Raw genomic sequence first — 15,546 nt, forward strand, 5'->3', positions numbered from 1 at the left:
TGCATTTGAATTACAGAATATAATTTACAGTTAGAAAAATGCTCCATTTACAACCACCAGGATTTTTTTTGCATTAAGGATACTTATCAGAAAACTGCGAGGATGGATCCAGAATTGTTATTTATTCCTTACTGTGACTGGAGTGGCAGAGAAGCATGAAAAGTTACATTGTGCTAAATGCCTATACTTTGTAGTAATTAATAATTTGCCTTTAAAGAAGGGAAAAATAGCAGCATCAAGAAAAATGGAAAAGATTATTGTTAGCCTAGAAAGAACTTGCAGTTTATTCAACATTTATTTACAGTGGCACAAAGTCCTGCAGGGACTGCAGAAGCATATGTTACTGAACAAGCTAAAAACTATGAATTTGGTGAACTACATGATTCATTAACAACAGGCTGAATAATATGTAAGCAGGCTGTTAGGAGACACAGACATGGCCTTTATTAAAAGTTGTAGATGTATGTAGTGGAACTGAAATTACAAGTTCACAGTTAAAATAATTTCAAGAAGAAACAGAAGTGTGTAAAACTGTGAGCAGGAAAAAGGCAAAACTGAGAGCTCAAATGAGAATGCCCCAAACATAAAGGAGACAAGAAAAATAGCCATGAAGTGCTTAGAAAATATGGTGCAGTTGAAATTCAAGCCTTGTTACTAGACGTCACTATAAGCATGAAAGGAGGCATTATCCTGCACTGCTTTGTATCAGTTTTGTAGACACTGTAGTAAAAAAACACATTTTGCAAAAAAAGCATAAAGGAATGACTAATGTGTTCAGGAAAGTTTGCATGTTGTTGAACATAAACCAGAAGATGAAGTGAATCAATAAATAGATCTGGTATGTAATATTAAAATGAAAAGAATTGCTACAGTGACACTTAAAAATGTAATAGACCCATCGAGATGAGTGCAACTCAGATTGTTAACAGGAAACACTGAGAATTAATAAATAAAATGTTGAAATTAATTTAGACCGATCCAGACTGTAATATTACGTCTGAAGGCAACATTGATGTATTGGTATTACAAAGCACAGAAAGAGGGCTGACTGCACACTATTAACATAAACATTGGCACCAGGTAAAACCATTGGGTCATATATTATTGACAGGTGAGTATAAACAGTAAGACATACAAGATCATGTTCCAAATTTAGCACTTACAGAAGTAAAGTCTTCTAATTTTCTGGGTTGGGGTTGTTTGGCCTAGTAGAAGCTAAAAATGGTAAATATAATTCACAATATGAAAGCAAAAGGTGAGTATATTCAGCAATAGTATTGCACAGAGTCATAGCAATGAAATCCTGTATTACTTATTTTGATTTATTTAGGGGCTTATAAAGTTTGACAGGAGAATATCACATAACACATAAAGCCTGATTCCATGTCAGGGATATAACACTTTCAAAGTAAAATTGCTGGTAACAATCAAGAGTGGAAGAGAGCAGGAACTTAAGTGAATTAAAACTCAAGGGTTGTTTGGAAGCAAATAGAGCCAACAGAATGGGTGAATGGTGAAGTTACTGGTATAAAGAAAGATAAAATGCGTACTGTCATTGCTCCGTGAGATCTGAATAAAGTAATTAAAAGACAAAATTAATCACTGCTTACAGCTGAAGGAATGCTCTCAGCTTTGCCAAATGGTAAGTTATTTTTATTACTCAATGAACATGAGATTCTAGCAGACATTTAAAGCTAGATGTAGAAAACACCAAATTACATACACCATTAGGAAGGCATTCTTCAGAACTCCACTTGATATTTATTCATACCAGAAATATTCTAAAAAAACAGTTGCATGAGTAATTGAAACTTGTTAGTTGAAGCAAGTATAACTGTCACTCTATTATTGTGGCCCCAGACTCAAGAAGAGAATGACAAGTGACTGACATAGCTGTTGAATAGTTAAGCAATAACCCATGCCTGGGTGTGGGTAATGCTGGATTTACTCACGGTTGGTGTGGTTTGGTCACAAGGGTGAAGCCTGAGACTAAGGGGGATCACATCATAGGGAAACAAGAATCTACCTTAAAATATCTAAGAATTGAGTTATGCAAGGATAATAATGAATTAGTCCCAAAAAACTACAATAATATCATCAACACAATTAAAATCTCTGTGGAAAAATGGAACAAAATAATATTAACATTTAAAGATAGACTATAGTTAATAAAAATGGGTTTACTGTCCAAGATCCTATATATAGAGTCTTGGCAATACAACCGTTACCAGAAAGGAATATAGTTAAAGAAATAAATTCATGCCTAATAAATTTTTTATGGTTTCCCAAAAGAAACAGAATAGCTTTAATACATCATATCAGAACATGGAAACAGGGAGGATTAAACTTTCCTGAGATAGAAACATATATAAAAGCATCAATATCTAAAATAATCTCAGATTTGATAATTCCAAATTACTCTTTAAATTGCAAAGAATTACTAACTGTAATATCAATAAATGAATTTGATTTACAAAAAAATTTTCAAATAACAGATAAAAACAATTTGCCATGACACATATTATGTATTAGTATGCAATATTTTAACATAACTAAACCCACTAAAACTAGTATGATTAATTATTACATTGATTCATTTGGAAAAAATATTAATGCAAATATAGATTTAAAAATCTGGTTTGATCTTTTAACACCATTTATAGTCACAAAGAACTTTCCACATAAAATATATAGAGAAATTATTAATTCCTGGGAACAGAAATGATTTGTTTGCTGGCTCCATTGTATCAAAGAACTAAAAGTTTTAGATATGCAAGTAATAAAAACAGCATACAAAATTCCACAACAGGACTGGCTAACTTTATAGAGTATTCTGTCATATTCACAAGATTTAAGTAGACTAATTAAGAATTCTTCATTTAAAGAAATACCTAAATTTATGAAATACATATATGAAAGCATATATAATGACTTTGACACGGGAAACTGTATTTCAAAATTTTACAAAATATTGATAAACTATAAGACAACACCCAAATCCTAATATTGGAAATATATAACAAAAGGACACCCAATATAGTTAAATGAAGTTATTAAAACAAATATTGTATTATCAATAAAATATACATCCTTTACACAATACTGGAAAGTTTTTAATTGGAAATGCCTGCACAGAACATTCTTAACCCCAGACAGAATCAGTAAAATTAGTTCTTCCAGAAAAGGAATATGTTGGAGATGTGAGCAAGTACACAATGCAGATTGGAACCACATTTTCTTTGATTGTGTTAAAATTAAGCCATTTTGGAATGGTATTAATAACTTTATACAAGCTTTATTTAATGAATCATTTTATTTAACTAAAGCTCTTGTATTGTTAAATATGAACAAATGTCCTCATTTGAATAGGTCAAACGTGTATCTAGTATGGACTATACTTGCAATTTCAAGGAAGTTTATAACAAGAAGATGGAATACAAACACAATACCAACTTTGGAAGACTTCTACAACCTACTGAAGACCACAGCATTATTGGAAATTAAAATTAAAGAACTACAAATGTATCAAAAGTCATTTATCAACAACCCTTGGGGAAAAGTCTTATCATTGATTGACACTATACAATAATTGATCAGATACTCTGATAATGGATTGGACATACTTATAAAGTAACTGTATACATTAAGATATGTTATAGTCATGCTAATGTAAATAGTGCACATAGTTATGTAAGATGTTATATATAAATATTATGGAATTCATTTAAATGTATTTGAAAACTAAAAACACATTTTGAGAAAAAAGAAGAACATAAGACATAAGAGAAGTATTGGAGAATATTCCCAAATATCCACTTGTCCTGGCAGAAAACAGATTGCTGATTCTTGTACTTTTTGGTATTAAAATAGACATGGATTACTGGGATTTAGATTTGTTTTTTCTGTGATTCTCAAGAAGGTGCTGTATCTTGTTTGTGAATAAATCTGCTTGCTGTACTGTGCCTTGGGCCACAGAAGACCTGTTTCTTATCAACAATGGAGACTAGTATGTAAATGGAATAATAAAGTTTCTTCCAATTTCAAGTGTCACTGGGTGCCCCACAAGGCTCAGTTTTAGGACCCCTTCACTTTATAATTTCCATTAATAACATGATGCAGATGATGCAACCCTATCTCTTCCTGAAATATTTACATCTGGAATTAATAATAAACTACAATTTAGCTTCAGTATGCTACAAGAGTGGTTTGAACAATATTGGATGTTACTTTAACAGCAGTAAATCAAAGGCGATGTAATTTTCCAAAAAGCCCCATTCAGACCATTATCTTTCTATGGGTTTCTCAACTGATGAGACTTAATATACATTTTTTAAGTTTTGACAACACAAACATATAGTATATTATGCCTGTTACACTATTAGGTGTCTTAACTGATAATTGGATTAGCTGTGACATTCATATCAATTTTACAGGGTTAAATCATTTATTTTTCCTAGTGCTAGACAACTACTTTATACCTGCACTGCTTTATTCAGTACATTTACTCAAAAGTGTGCCCCTACTGCTCAAATTAGAAACAAGGCTACAGTAGAAGTTCTAGGTTTGAGACAGGCTGTCATTGAGGAATGCATAACTGTATTTCCCTTCATACCTTAACTGATTTAATACAAGGAAAGCTTAACCCCTGCATTACACTGCTTGTCAAAATACCCAGCCTAATTTGGGTTTCAACCTTGTACAAACCCCACTGCAAACTTCATTCCTTAACAGTCTGTCTAATTCACATTTAAGTCTTTGAACTTCCATCTAGTCATATTATGCTAGAAAGCTTTTGAAGAAGCTTCCTTCCAATTTAAGATGTACATTTAATAGCAGAGCACTTAATCATGGACTTGAGGAACACAGGCATAAGGCATGTGGAACAGCATAGGCAATGGAACTGTACCCATGATGTATCTTGATATAATTCATTTCCCAGTAACAGTAAAGAAGTTGATAATTATTGCTTTCTCCCTCAATTTCATTTATTGTTCATGTGCACTTAATTTTAATGGTTAGCATAATATTTACAAATCAACAAATTCTATGTGCTGTACATGATTTGATTAGTCTAGCTATAAAATATGTGTCAGTTTAGCCTCTATTTTGTATGTTATAGCATGTTTTATGGGTCTATATTAGTAGTTCGAATGCACAATTGTCCGAACACAGTAACATCGAACTGGGAAGTTCGAAATATCAAAATAGCGAAGCCGTGGAACACTGAATTTATTTCCAGGGAAAAAATTCAGTGGGCCGTTTCCACAGCTTTGCTATTTTCTCCACTGTGGTGCGATCTTGAAGTTGGTATATTTAAGTGTGTGTGTGTGTGTGGGGGGTGAACAGTTTGAAATATACATGTTTTTTTTTGGTTTTGTACCGAACAGCGATTTTTTTTTTCCCTGGGACACAGGCTTGTCCTGTCAATCATGAAGGCCTGTCCATTCCTGCTCGAAAATCACTGTGGCATAATGTTCTAATACAAAGCCATTTTAATGCAGGGACAGACTGTGCTAAGATGTGCAGAACATACACTTGTCACAATTTATCTCCATGATGGCTTTGTATTAGAACATTTCTCCACTGCGATTTTCGAGCAGGAGTAGGCATGTTCTACATGATTGACAGGACAAGCCTGTGTGACGTTGCATGGAAAACACGGCTGAGTGACACGCCATGCAGATTACCCAGTGACATGTTAAATATTCAGTGTCTGACTATTTTTAACACAGTGAAGAGCTGAGGGGGCTGTATGCCACATTGGAGAGTGGCACCAGACTCTACATGAGCCATACTGGTTTGTTGCACCCTTCTTTACTATAATTTTGTGCAGTAATTGCTTTCCCCCCACCTTTCTTTAAACATATTTCTAGAGATGAAGCAACAAGCTGAGAAATTCTTGTTTCTGGGGCAGTGGGACAATAAATAGATTCAATAAATGGAAAAAAGACCTCCCAGAAAGGTTGCCACCGGCACCTTTACAGAACTGTAATTTTAAGTCTTTGTAATAGTTTGCTTACATGCAGCATATTATGTGCTTGCACCCCTCTCCCTTTAAACAATTGTAATTTAAAGTGTAATAGTGTCATACTTTTTTATAAATGCAGCATATTCTGTGTTCTTTGAATAAGTAATATAATATATGTAACCTTTTCATCATTGGAAATTGGATTGCTGTTATGTCACAATCCTGGTACTAGCAAATAAGGGGTTTGTACTGAAATAATTACAATACTTTGCATATTCATTTTGCAAATGATGGTCTAATGTTTATTCAAAGCAGTTGTAAAAGTAAACATTATACGCAGAGTGCTGGGTGGGCTTTGGGCGGTCCTTGCTACTGCACATCTGGTGGGGTAATGTTCTAATACAAAACCATTAAAATTACATCAGAAATAGGACAATATTTACTGTAAAACAAAATCACATCAGCATGTGTTGGCAGCTCAATCAAGTCATTTTGGGATATAACAAATCAGAAAGTAACAATGCCCATTTAACGTCATGGAGTGTTTTATTACAACTAAAACACGATTAAAGCATTTTTTTTTTTCAGTTTCTGGATGACGTTGTTATTTAAAACATCCATTTCACACTGAATATATATGACACACGTATAGCAATGCCTTGCATAGCACACTGTTATCTCCTCATTCGGCTATTTCGTTAGCATGTCTAAAAACAGGATTTGTCTCTTCCAAAAGCTAAAAACTTAAATGTACTGAACTGTTTGATTTCCTTAAGACAATAGAATTTATTGCCAATCCTCCAACGCATTTACCACTAGTCTTAAAAAAGCCCAAATACCGATCTATTGTCTTACAGGATGGCACTCTTTATCCATTGCATCCAATGTATTATCCAGAAAAATATTCCTGGCATTTAACGCCACTCTTAACATATCCGTTTTTGCTGCAAACACAGTCATTCAGGCTCCAGTAGAAATATAATTACGCCCTGGGCCCCCCACCACACACAGACTTCATTGTCCCATATCCACCTCTACTATAGTGTTGCCACTCCAGTTTTTCAGTTCCTACTAGATTTTTCAGAGAAAAACTACTAGAAACTACTAGATTGAATTAATCGACAAACAGTAAAGTGTATGTATGATTTTACCATCAACTCGCATGTAATTCATGATATTTGTGCAACAGGTAATGAAGAAAACACATTAACTTTGAAAAAAATGTATATTGGTAGAATTCATAAGTCATGAATCAATATCGACAGCTATGCTGTCAACAACATCAGTGTCATCATTTATATCGTAAATCTGATGAGTTGGCCTTGTGCTCAGATTGCAGCCTCATGCGTCTTTGATGACACCGTCCTTCACAAACATATTCTACTAAAGCTTTGCCTGGTTTTCAAATATAGCAAACATTACCAATATGCCTGATTGCTTGCTTAGCAAGAAGCTGATTTGCGACAGTTTCAGATAGAAGTTTGCTGGTTTGAGTGGTGTTCACAATGTTCACTTGAGAGAAGACACTCTCACAAGATGCTGATGAATGTGATAAAGTGAACAGAATACACACAAACTCACCAAGTACAGCAAACTTGGGCTCATTAAAGGAAATAACATATTGCTCTGCTAAATATATAAAAAAATACCTCCAAATTAATCACACAATGTTAATTAGGTTCAGAAATAACAGAACAACATTATAGTGGATGTGTCAATGTTCTGGATTAATTTATTGTAATGTTCAGCAAGCAACACATTTAATTTGTGCAATACCATGTCTGCAACAGTACAGTTGCATTAAAATAGGAAAAAAATATTCCCCAGGTAATAACTCAAATGCAATGTCAGACCAATAGCTACAAAAAATAACTAAAACACAAGTAGGAAAGTACAAAAAAATAGTCAGCAAGAAAAAAACATATTATTTATACAGTTAGGTTCATATAACGGTCCAGGGAGCAGTGAACTGCTAGGCGGAGAGAAGCCAAGTATATAATGGTACACCACACACTCATACCTCTAAACTGTACAGTTTTTATGCAGAATGTCCAGATTTTTGCCTCATATTTTTGGTCCATTTTTCATAAAATTGTCTTTTCTGGCAAATTTGTGGCAACTCATTTAAAGACTGAAGTCAGAAAATGAAGACATACAATTGAGTTTCAGACTTCATACCCATCAACAAATTCATGCTAATGTAAAACCCGTTAGTCTATCAATTTTCTAAGTTTGTAAGAGTGATATTTAAAAATTGCTCCTATTTTTGGGCTTTTGTCCCACTTTTACTTATGGCTTTATCAGATTTATTGCTCTAAAAGTTGAGAGGTATGCACTATAGGGATCAATTACTTAACTTCCATCACTTCAAAATATCAACTCCAACTGGTGCAGAACTGCCTGGAATTACAATCTCATCATAGCTCGTAAGCCAGTTGGAGCCACTATTTTCTTCTTCCAGCAAGTTTTACATACTTTTATTCCGTCTCGGGTTTGCCTGCTTTTTATGGTTGCACCTGGGGCCATCCGCCACTCTTGCTTGTACTAAAATCTAATAGAACTGTTAAAAAACCACTAGCCTACTAGGCAAAATGGAAAAATACTAGCTCTAGTAGAAAAATACTAGGAGCGGCAACACTAATTATTTCACCTATTGAAGAGAAGGTAGAAACACTGCTCGACACAGCTAACACCCAATGGTGTGAACAGCGAGGGGGCAGCTACCGTAGATGCCACATCGTTGCCCACACTATCAGATGTTAGCTGCATACCTCTCAAGTGTACCTCATTACGAGGAACGTACCTCATTTGGGGTCTTAAAAAGTTCATGTTCCTCGAAGTTCCTCAAAGTTCCACATTGAATGAGTCTTTTACACATTCATAGCTCTCAACCTTCCATCTCCAAAATGAGGAACACTAGCCCTCATAATGTAGAACAAATGGGCAAAATGTGGAATACATACTAATGGCTTACTAACAACTTCAGCTAGGAAGGTCATAGGATGGTTAAAATATGCTGGCTTTACTTATAAAGAAGATCTTTTAATGAATTAATGTGATTCATTTCTATTTACAATGTATTTCACTTAAAAAAATTCCATACACTGAATGTGTGACAGTCTTTCAATGTGGAACTTTGAGGAACATGAACTTTTTAAGACCCCAAATGAGGTACGTTCCTCGTAATGAGGTACACTTGAGAGATAGACACATTCAGTGTTAGTATTTTTTTAAGTGAAATCCATGGTAAATAGAAATTAATCATATTAATTCATTAAAGGATCTTCTTTAGAAATAAAACCAGCATATTTTAACCATCCTATGACCTTCCTAGTTGAAGTTGTTAGTAAGCCATGAGTATGTGTTCCACATTATGAAGGCGAGTGTTCCTCATTTTGGTGATGGAAGGTTGAGAGCTATGGTTAGCTGTGTCAAGCTGCCAAATGAAAATAAATGTTCAGAGCAGAAAAGTCCCAACCTTATATAGGCTTACGGATACTTTACTAGGCACGGAGCCAAACTTGGCTAAATTAATTAAGGAATTCAGTGCACAAAAATCAAAATGGGAAATACATAATTATGCAAAACCCTTATGGCAAACTTTTCTTGGCTTCATGTACTCTGTACTATTTCTTGTGTGGAGCTTTTCTCCTCGGGCTTCCGCTGAAAAAGGATCTGTGTCCAGTCGGGATTTCCCGGTAAATAAATAATTTTCTGAGCGTTATACTTGCACGGTCCCTGGATTTCTTTATTGACGTACTTAAAACTTTGGTGCACTCAACTTCTGTAGTTTTTCCTTCAACACGAAAATATTAGCAGTGGCAATAACACATATTGTTTCACAGAAAGCCCGAATCAAAGAAAGTGTTCCCCAGTCAACGTTTCACCCAACTGTCATATCTATAAAACAATTAAAACAAAGTTCTCAACCTTCCGTCCCCAAAATGAGGAACACCAGCCCTTATAATGTAAAACTAATGGGCAAAATGTGGAACGCATACTAGCAGCTTACTAACAGCTTCAACTACGAAGGTGACAGGATGGTTAAAATATGCTGTTGTTACTTATAATAAAGATCTTGTAATGAATTGATTAATTTCTATTCACCATGGATATCAGTTAAAAAGACACTTTCAATGCCGAACTTCGAAGAACGTGAACTTTTTAAGACTCCAAATTAGGTACGTTCCTCGTAATGAGCTACACTAGTGAGGTATGAATTAAAAACTGATTTAAGAAGTCATTATTTATCATAAAGGACACAGACGAAACAAGGAACTAAGACAAAAAAAAAAGTTAAGAACTTCCACACCCTCGTTGTAGAAAGTGCGAGGGTACAGGAAATGACGTCTTGAAACTCTGCTGCCCAATAAACAATCCTCAAATATCCCTGCAGTCACAAAGTGGACACCCAACTTGGGTGACTAGCTGGATGTCTGACAATTGTAACATTTGCAGGAGTTTGAACAGATTAGGTGGTTTAAGTCTGTGGAAAGAATCGATCCCTGTGAAGTGAGGAACAGGAACACAGCCAAAGCACTTCATCTGAGTGGGAAATGGGGCGCATAGAGTGGGCGATGTGGGCAAACGAGCAGGCACTAGCGTCTGGGCTAAGTGAGTACATAGGGTATAGCAAGCTGTGAAGTTCTGCATCTTATTCTCAGTGGTGCTGTTAGATGGACTGCTTTGACGTACTTATTGAAGAGGATGTACTCTGAAGTTACAAAGTTTCTTTGTGCCTTTTTTAAGAGTATTTAGTACGAGATTGGGTTAATCTCTACTTTATGATTGGTTTATTTCTCTACTTTATGAGTTGCTTCTGCTGAAGTGGTTGCACTTCCCTCTTTAATTATAGATTTGGTTTCTATGCAGTTGTAGTTTATTCAGTGTCCCTGATTTTACAGGTTTTTCAGTTACAATGCATATCTCAGGTTATTGCGACTGAACATCAAGAACTAAACTCATCCGTCCTTTTAGAACGTTAATGTCGTTTTTCTCACACCAAGTTCTCTTTTTTTATTCCTGTTATTTAAACGTTGTTACTGAACTGTGATGCAGTACGGATGGAAAGGATAACTCCCTCTTAGTCTGAAGGATAAAGTAATCGATGTTTTCAGGTTTCTTTGATTTTCGTTGCAGATGTAAAGTCTGAAAGCGCTTGAAAGAACTAGGTAGTCTTATTTGGGTACATACCTCTTAACCTTGGCACAAGAAGTTTGGGCAGAGCCACAAATAACGGGGAACAAAGGGCCAAAAATAGGGACAGCTTTTAAATATTGCTCTTATAATTTTAGCAAGTTGGTAGAATAACAGGGTTTCCATTAGCATGTATTTTCTGAAGGGTATGAAGTCTGAAACTCTAGTGGTTTTCATTATTTAATGATTTAAGTCCCCAGTGATTTGCCAGCAAACTACAAATTTTATGAGGATCAACCATGTGAGCCAAAAATCTGGACATTCTGCAAGAATTTGCACAGTTGAGAGGTATGATTATGCCATCTCTTAGAAATGTTAAAGTGGGAGCATACAAAAAGACCCTACAATCGTGTTTTAGTGCATTTTCACAAAGTTATTCATATTACATACTATGGGGATTTTGTGTGTGTGTGTGTGTGTTGGGAGGAGGGGGGGGGGCTGCATCATGCATTTGTTTTACTGAGGGTATATGCTGTTAATTCTGACCCTGGAGACAGTTTGTAGTTGAGTGGTTCTTGCCGTGTATTCTTTTTGTCATCAGTGTAAGAAGTAGTACTATCTAGAGTTAAGATCATACCTGTGGTGTAATAAGCTGTACATTTTAACTGTCATATTATGTACCATAGTGCCATCCACCCACAAGCACAGTAATTATCAAGGGTGCCACTAGCCACCACCAGAACTACACTGGCTATCTGTAATGCCTTTTGCAGTTAAACCCTGTGTTGTGGTGAGAAGGAAACTTGACTTTTCTCTTCTTGGCTATCGGAACAGGGTTAGAGGATCCTTAGTTACATGGGATTCTTATGCACAAGTTTACTTTGCTGTATGTCTGGTACTGGCGTTGCAGTGATATTGGTAGCAACTTAAAGTTCTGCTGTGGTGCTGGAGCCCTTGACTCTTCTTTGCTAGTGGAGTGCAGACAGGCCCTTCCAAAGTCATGACTTGATTTCTTCAGCAGTTGTCTGTAAGCAGGAGTGGCCTTAGATCAGCTGGTGTCCTAGGCAAAAGGGCTCCACGGCACCCTCCCCACACCACCCAGTGCACCCATCCTGGTCTACCTACACCAAATGAATACTGGAAAAGCGCCCCTGCTAGGCCAGCACCCTAGGTGGCCACCTAGTTGGCCTTTGCCTAAGGCCGGCTATGCTGTAAGGTGGTGTGCAACAGCGAGACTCAAGTTTTGCTTGTAACATATTGCATCTAAAGTGTGTCAGAAGTTTCTTTTTGTGACACTGCAGAACTGGCGTTCTGAAATAATTTTATGGGGAAAGTGTAATAACACAGAATGCAAAACAGAGTCCTGGGTACAGGATACAAAATGTTTGAAAGGTAGACATAAACAGAATCCATTAATGCAGAGTGATGGCGGAAGCTGCATGGTAGTGCAGATGGAGAGCATTAATAGTTTTACTTTCAGACCAACAAAAGCATTTGAAATCACAAATAATCTTATTAGTATTATGATAAATGCTAACACCCAGTGTAGTGGGAGAGAAGTAAGCAGTTTAAGGCCAGACTGTTTGTGGATGATGGGAGGGAGGGAAGAGGAGTGGTGAAGATAGTAGTGTTGGGCTGGGGCATAGTAGCACTGTACAGATTTCAGTGTACCCTCTGTGAGGAGGTAAAGGGAGACGGTCATCAGCATGTCTATCCTTGGGTTCAAGACTGACAACTCTGACTTGGAGATGGAAGAAATGAATCTTTGTTAGTAATGCAGAAGTGGACTGGAAGAGGTAATGCACTCAAACTTAAGGCAGATGAAGAGAAAAAGCAGAAGTAAGACAAATAGGGTTGTGGGTTAGGTAGTACATTATGAAGTAAGACAAATGTGTTTGGAAGTGTATGGGATGTTTGAATGTAAGGCAGGTGGGTCTCAGCAGGGATAAATTATTTGCTTGCTTTTTCTGTCTCCTTTGCCAATTTTTTTCTCCCAGATTGTATTTTGTGTATCTGTGTAATATATGTCCCACCACCTCAACCCAAATTAAAAAAAAAAAAAAAAAAAAAAAAAAAAACACTAAAAAAATAAAGAACTACAAGAGTAAGCAGAACTGCAGTAGGAAGTGAAACAGGAATCTGGTTTAGTGAGGTGGCTTTGAGGGCTGTAAAGAAAACTGTCTTGCATAATACAATTTTTATCTTGTCATACAATCTTGTGCTAGTCTGTTGAGTGTGACACAGCAGTTATTGTACATTTCAGATTCCACCATCCACTCAGGACATGGATCATCTTCACTTGGAAATTCATAGCTCATTAGTTGGTGCTGAATCTTCTCTTTTTCCTGTGTGATAAATATTTATCGTTAACACTTAAGGAAGCTCTTAGACTTTTACCATTTTTATTTACTGTGAGTTTAATTTTTTGCTGTCATGGAGTGATATATTGAGGGGCTTTCAATAAAATGGAAGATAGTGAAGAGGTTCTAGCCAGGCTGGTATTCATAGTCCACTTACGTAGTTTGCAGTGCAGTGTTGCATGGGAAGTGTCCACTCACTGGAGTGTTGTGATTTGTAGTACCAGCTAGTGCTACTGAGCAGTGATGACAACAACATGGAAATTGATGCTTGCCATTGATCGTATAATGACATACAATTTAAACCGACACAGTTTAACACGTGCATAACGTGATGCAAATAAGTATCTCTGAAAGTAGGTTATGATTTATGGCTGTATAAGGCACATTAGGTAGGAACAGGTTGTGCATCCCTTTAAGACCAGACGTGCAGGAATGTTGAGTTGCAACAAGCAAAGATGCTTGGAGAGCAACAGCCACTTGTGAACCAGCACTTGGAGACTATACGAGCAGCTGTTACACACCCAGTTGCATGACCTGGTGGGTGACATACACAAAATGGTACTGAAAGCATATTGAGTATCATCAGCAAAATGACCAACAGCTAACAGACCATTTTTGAGTGGACAGTGTGATATCATGTGGGCATTGGTTGACATGTTCCACCACAAACAGGACTGAGAGGAATGCGTGAGCCTTCTATACTTGTAAACACTAAGGTATGTGTAACTGCTGCCATACTTGCTAAACACTAGGGTATGTGTAACTGCTGCCATACTTGCTAAAGGGATCTTCCAGAGACTAAAGGGAACATATTATTTATATCAAAAGCATCAGCCTGCAGAGTATTCAGAATGTTTCTTGATATACTAATCCACATATGGAAGTAGTGTATCTATTTCCTCAGTATACCAGACTACAGAGCCATCACCATGTGTCGTTTCATTGACATCCCTCACCTCCCTGAAGTATTGGGTGCAACAGATTATACATAAGGTGGTATTGTGCAGTACACAGGAGTTGATAATCACTGTGGTGTCACTCGTGACTACAACGTATGACATACAAATCAACTGTGAGGGTGCTTCTTTCTTAGAGAAATTCTGCAGGCTAAGTGCAGGCATGTGCTAGGTAGCTGATATATAGCCAAAGACAATTTGTACACATGTCTTGCCCTCCCATAAGTTCACAGTGTTTCAGAAGATGTAGGATACTCACTGGAATCTTATTTTGATTACTTTTGTAAGGAACCCACACAGCATTGCCAAGCAGCAGTATAAAACCATCCACATACAGTCCATAAACATCTTGGAGCATGTCTTTGGCTTATTGAAGGCATGGTTCTCTTTTCTAGGTGCAAGTTGGGGGAATCTGCATTTTATTTTTGCTACTGTTTGTGAGATGCTTTTACCATACTGCATGGCACATAATGCGATTACTAGGAAGTTTGAAGACCACCCATCCTCCATCCATCCATCCAGGGGACCTCTGGGCCCACTACAGCTACCCCTATTATAGCCAGCACACCATCATTCAGCAACAGTGGTGAGGCCTAGAGACACGAGCAGCAATCACACTACACCCCCTACCATTCAATGATGGTCACAGTACCTTGTACAGTGAAGCCGCAACATCTATAGATTTATGGGCCCATGACAGTGCAGTTTCACACAGAGTAGACATGAAGCATGTAATGTTAGTTAAAGGCTATGGTAGGTTTTGTAATGTTGAGTCACACTGTGCTTTTGATATCTCCACATACACTACACATTAGGGTCCTAATTATTTGCTCAGATGCCAAGGGGCACAATAACGTGACTGACATCACAACCTTGGTGGGAGTATTTCACTGGTGGTAGAGATTATAGTTTTGTGGCAAGGGCTACTCTAATGTTCCCCAGTTGGTAAGAGGTGGAGGCACTGTGAGGCCATCACTGAAAGGGGTTTGTCCTGATTGTGGTCTGTCTTCCCTTACCTACACTATAAATCTTATCCTTTACATAATGTAAAAGAGTTTTATGTAGAGGTACAAGTTGCAGGAAGCTGTATTGCAGATTAACACATGTACACATACTATGTTTTAAG

At 36.8% G+C, this 15,546-nt stretch overlaps 1 protein-coding gene across 2 annotated transcripts in view; it reads left to right on the forward strand.

Annotated features, from left to right (window-relative positions):
* Nucleotides 1-10,344: 10,344 nt before the first annotated feature.
* LOC122810214 (cytochrome b-245 light chain) overlaps nucleotides 10,345-15,546 on the forward strand; it is a 143,660-nt gene continuing 138,458 nt past the window's right edge. For both annotated transcript variants that reach the window (XM_044081711.1, XR_006366064.1), the window contains exon 1: nucleotides 10,345-10,582. In XM_044081711.1, the coding sequence (XP_043937646.1) occupies nucleotides 10,525-10,582 (58 nt within the window). In that variant the 5' untranslated portion in view covers nucleotides 10,345-10,524. The remainder of the gene's footprint in view (nucleotides 10,583-15,546) is intronic.

This window comes from Protopterus annectens, chromosome 8.part1 (assembly GCF_019279795.1).
Source record: "Protopterus annectens isolate FY-2018-M chromosome 8.part1, PAN1.0, whole genome shotgun sequence".
Classification (NCBI taxonomy): Eukaryota; Metazoa; Chordata; order Ceratodontiformes; family Protopteridae; genus Protopterus; species Protopterus annectens.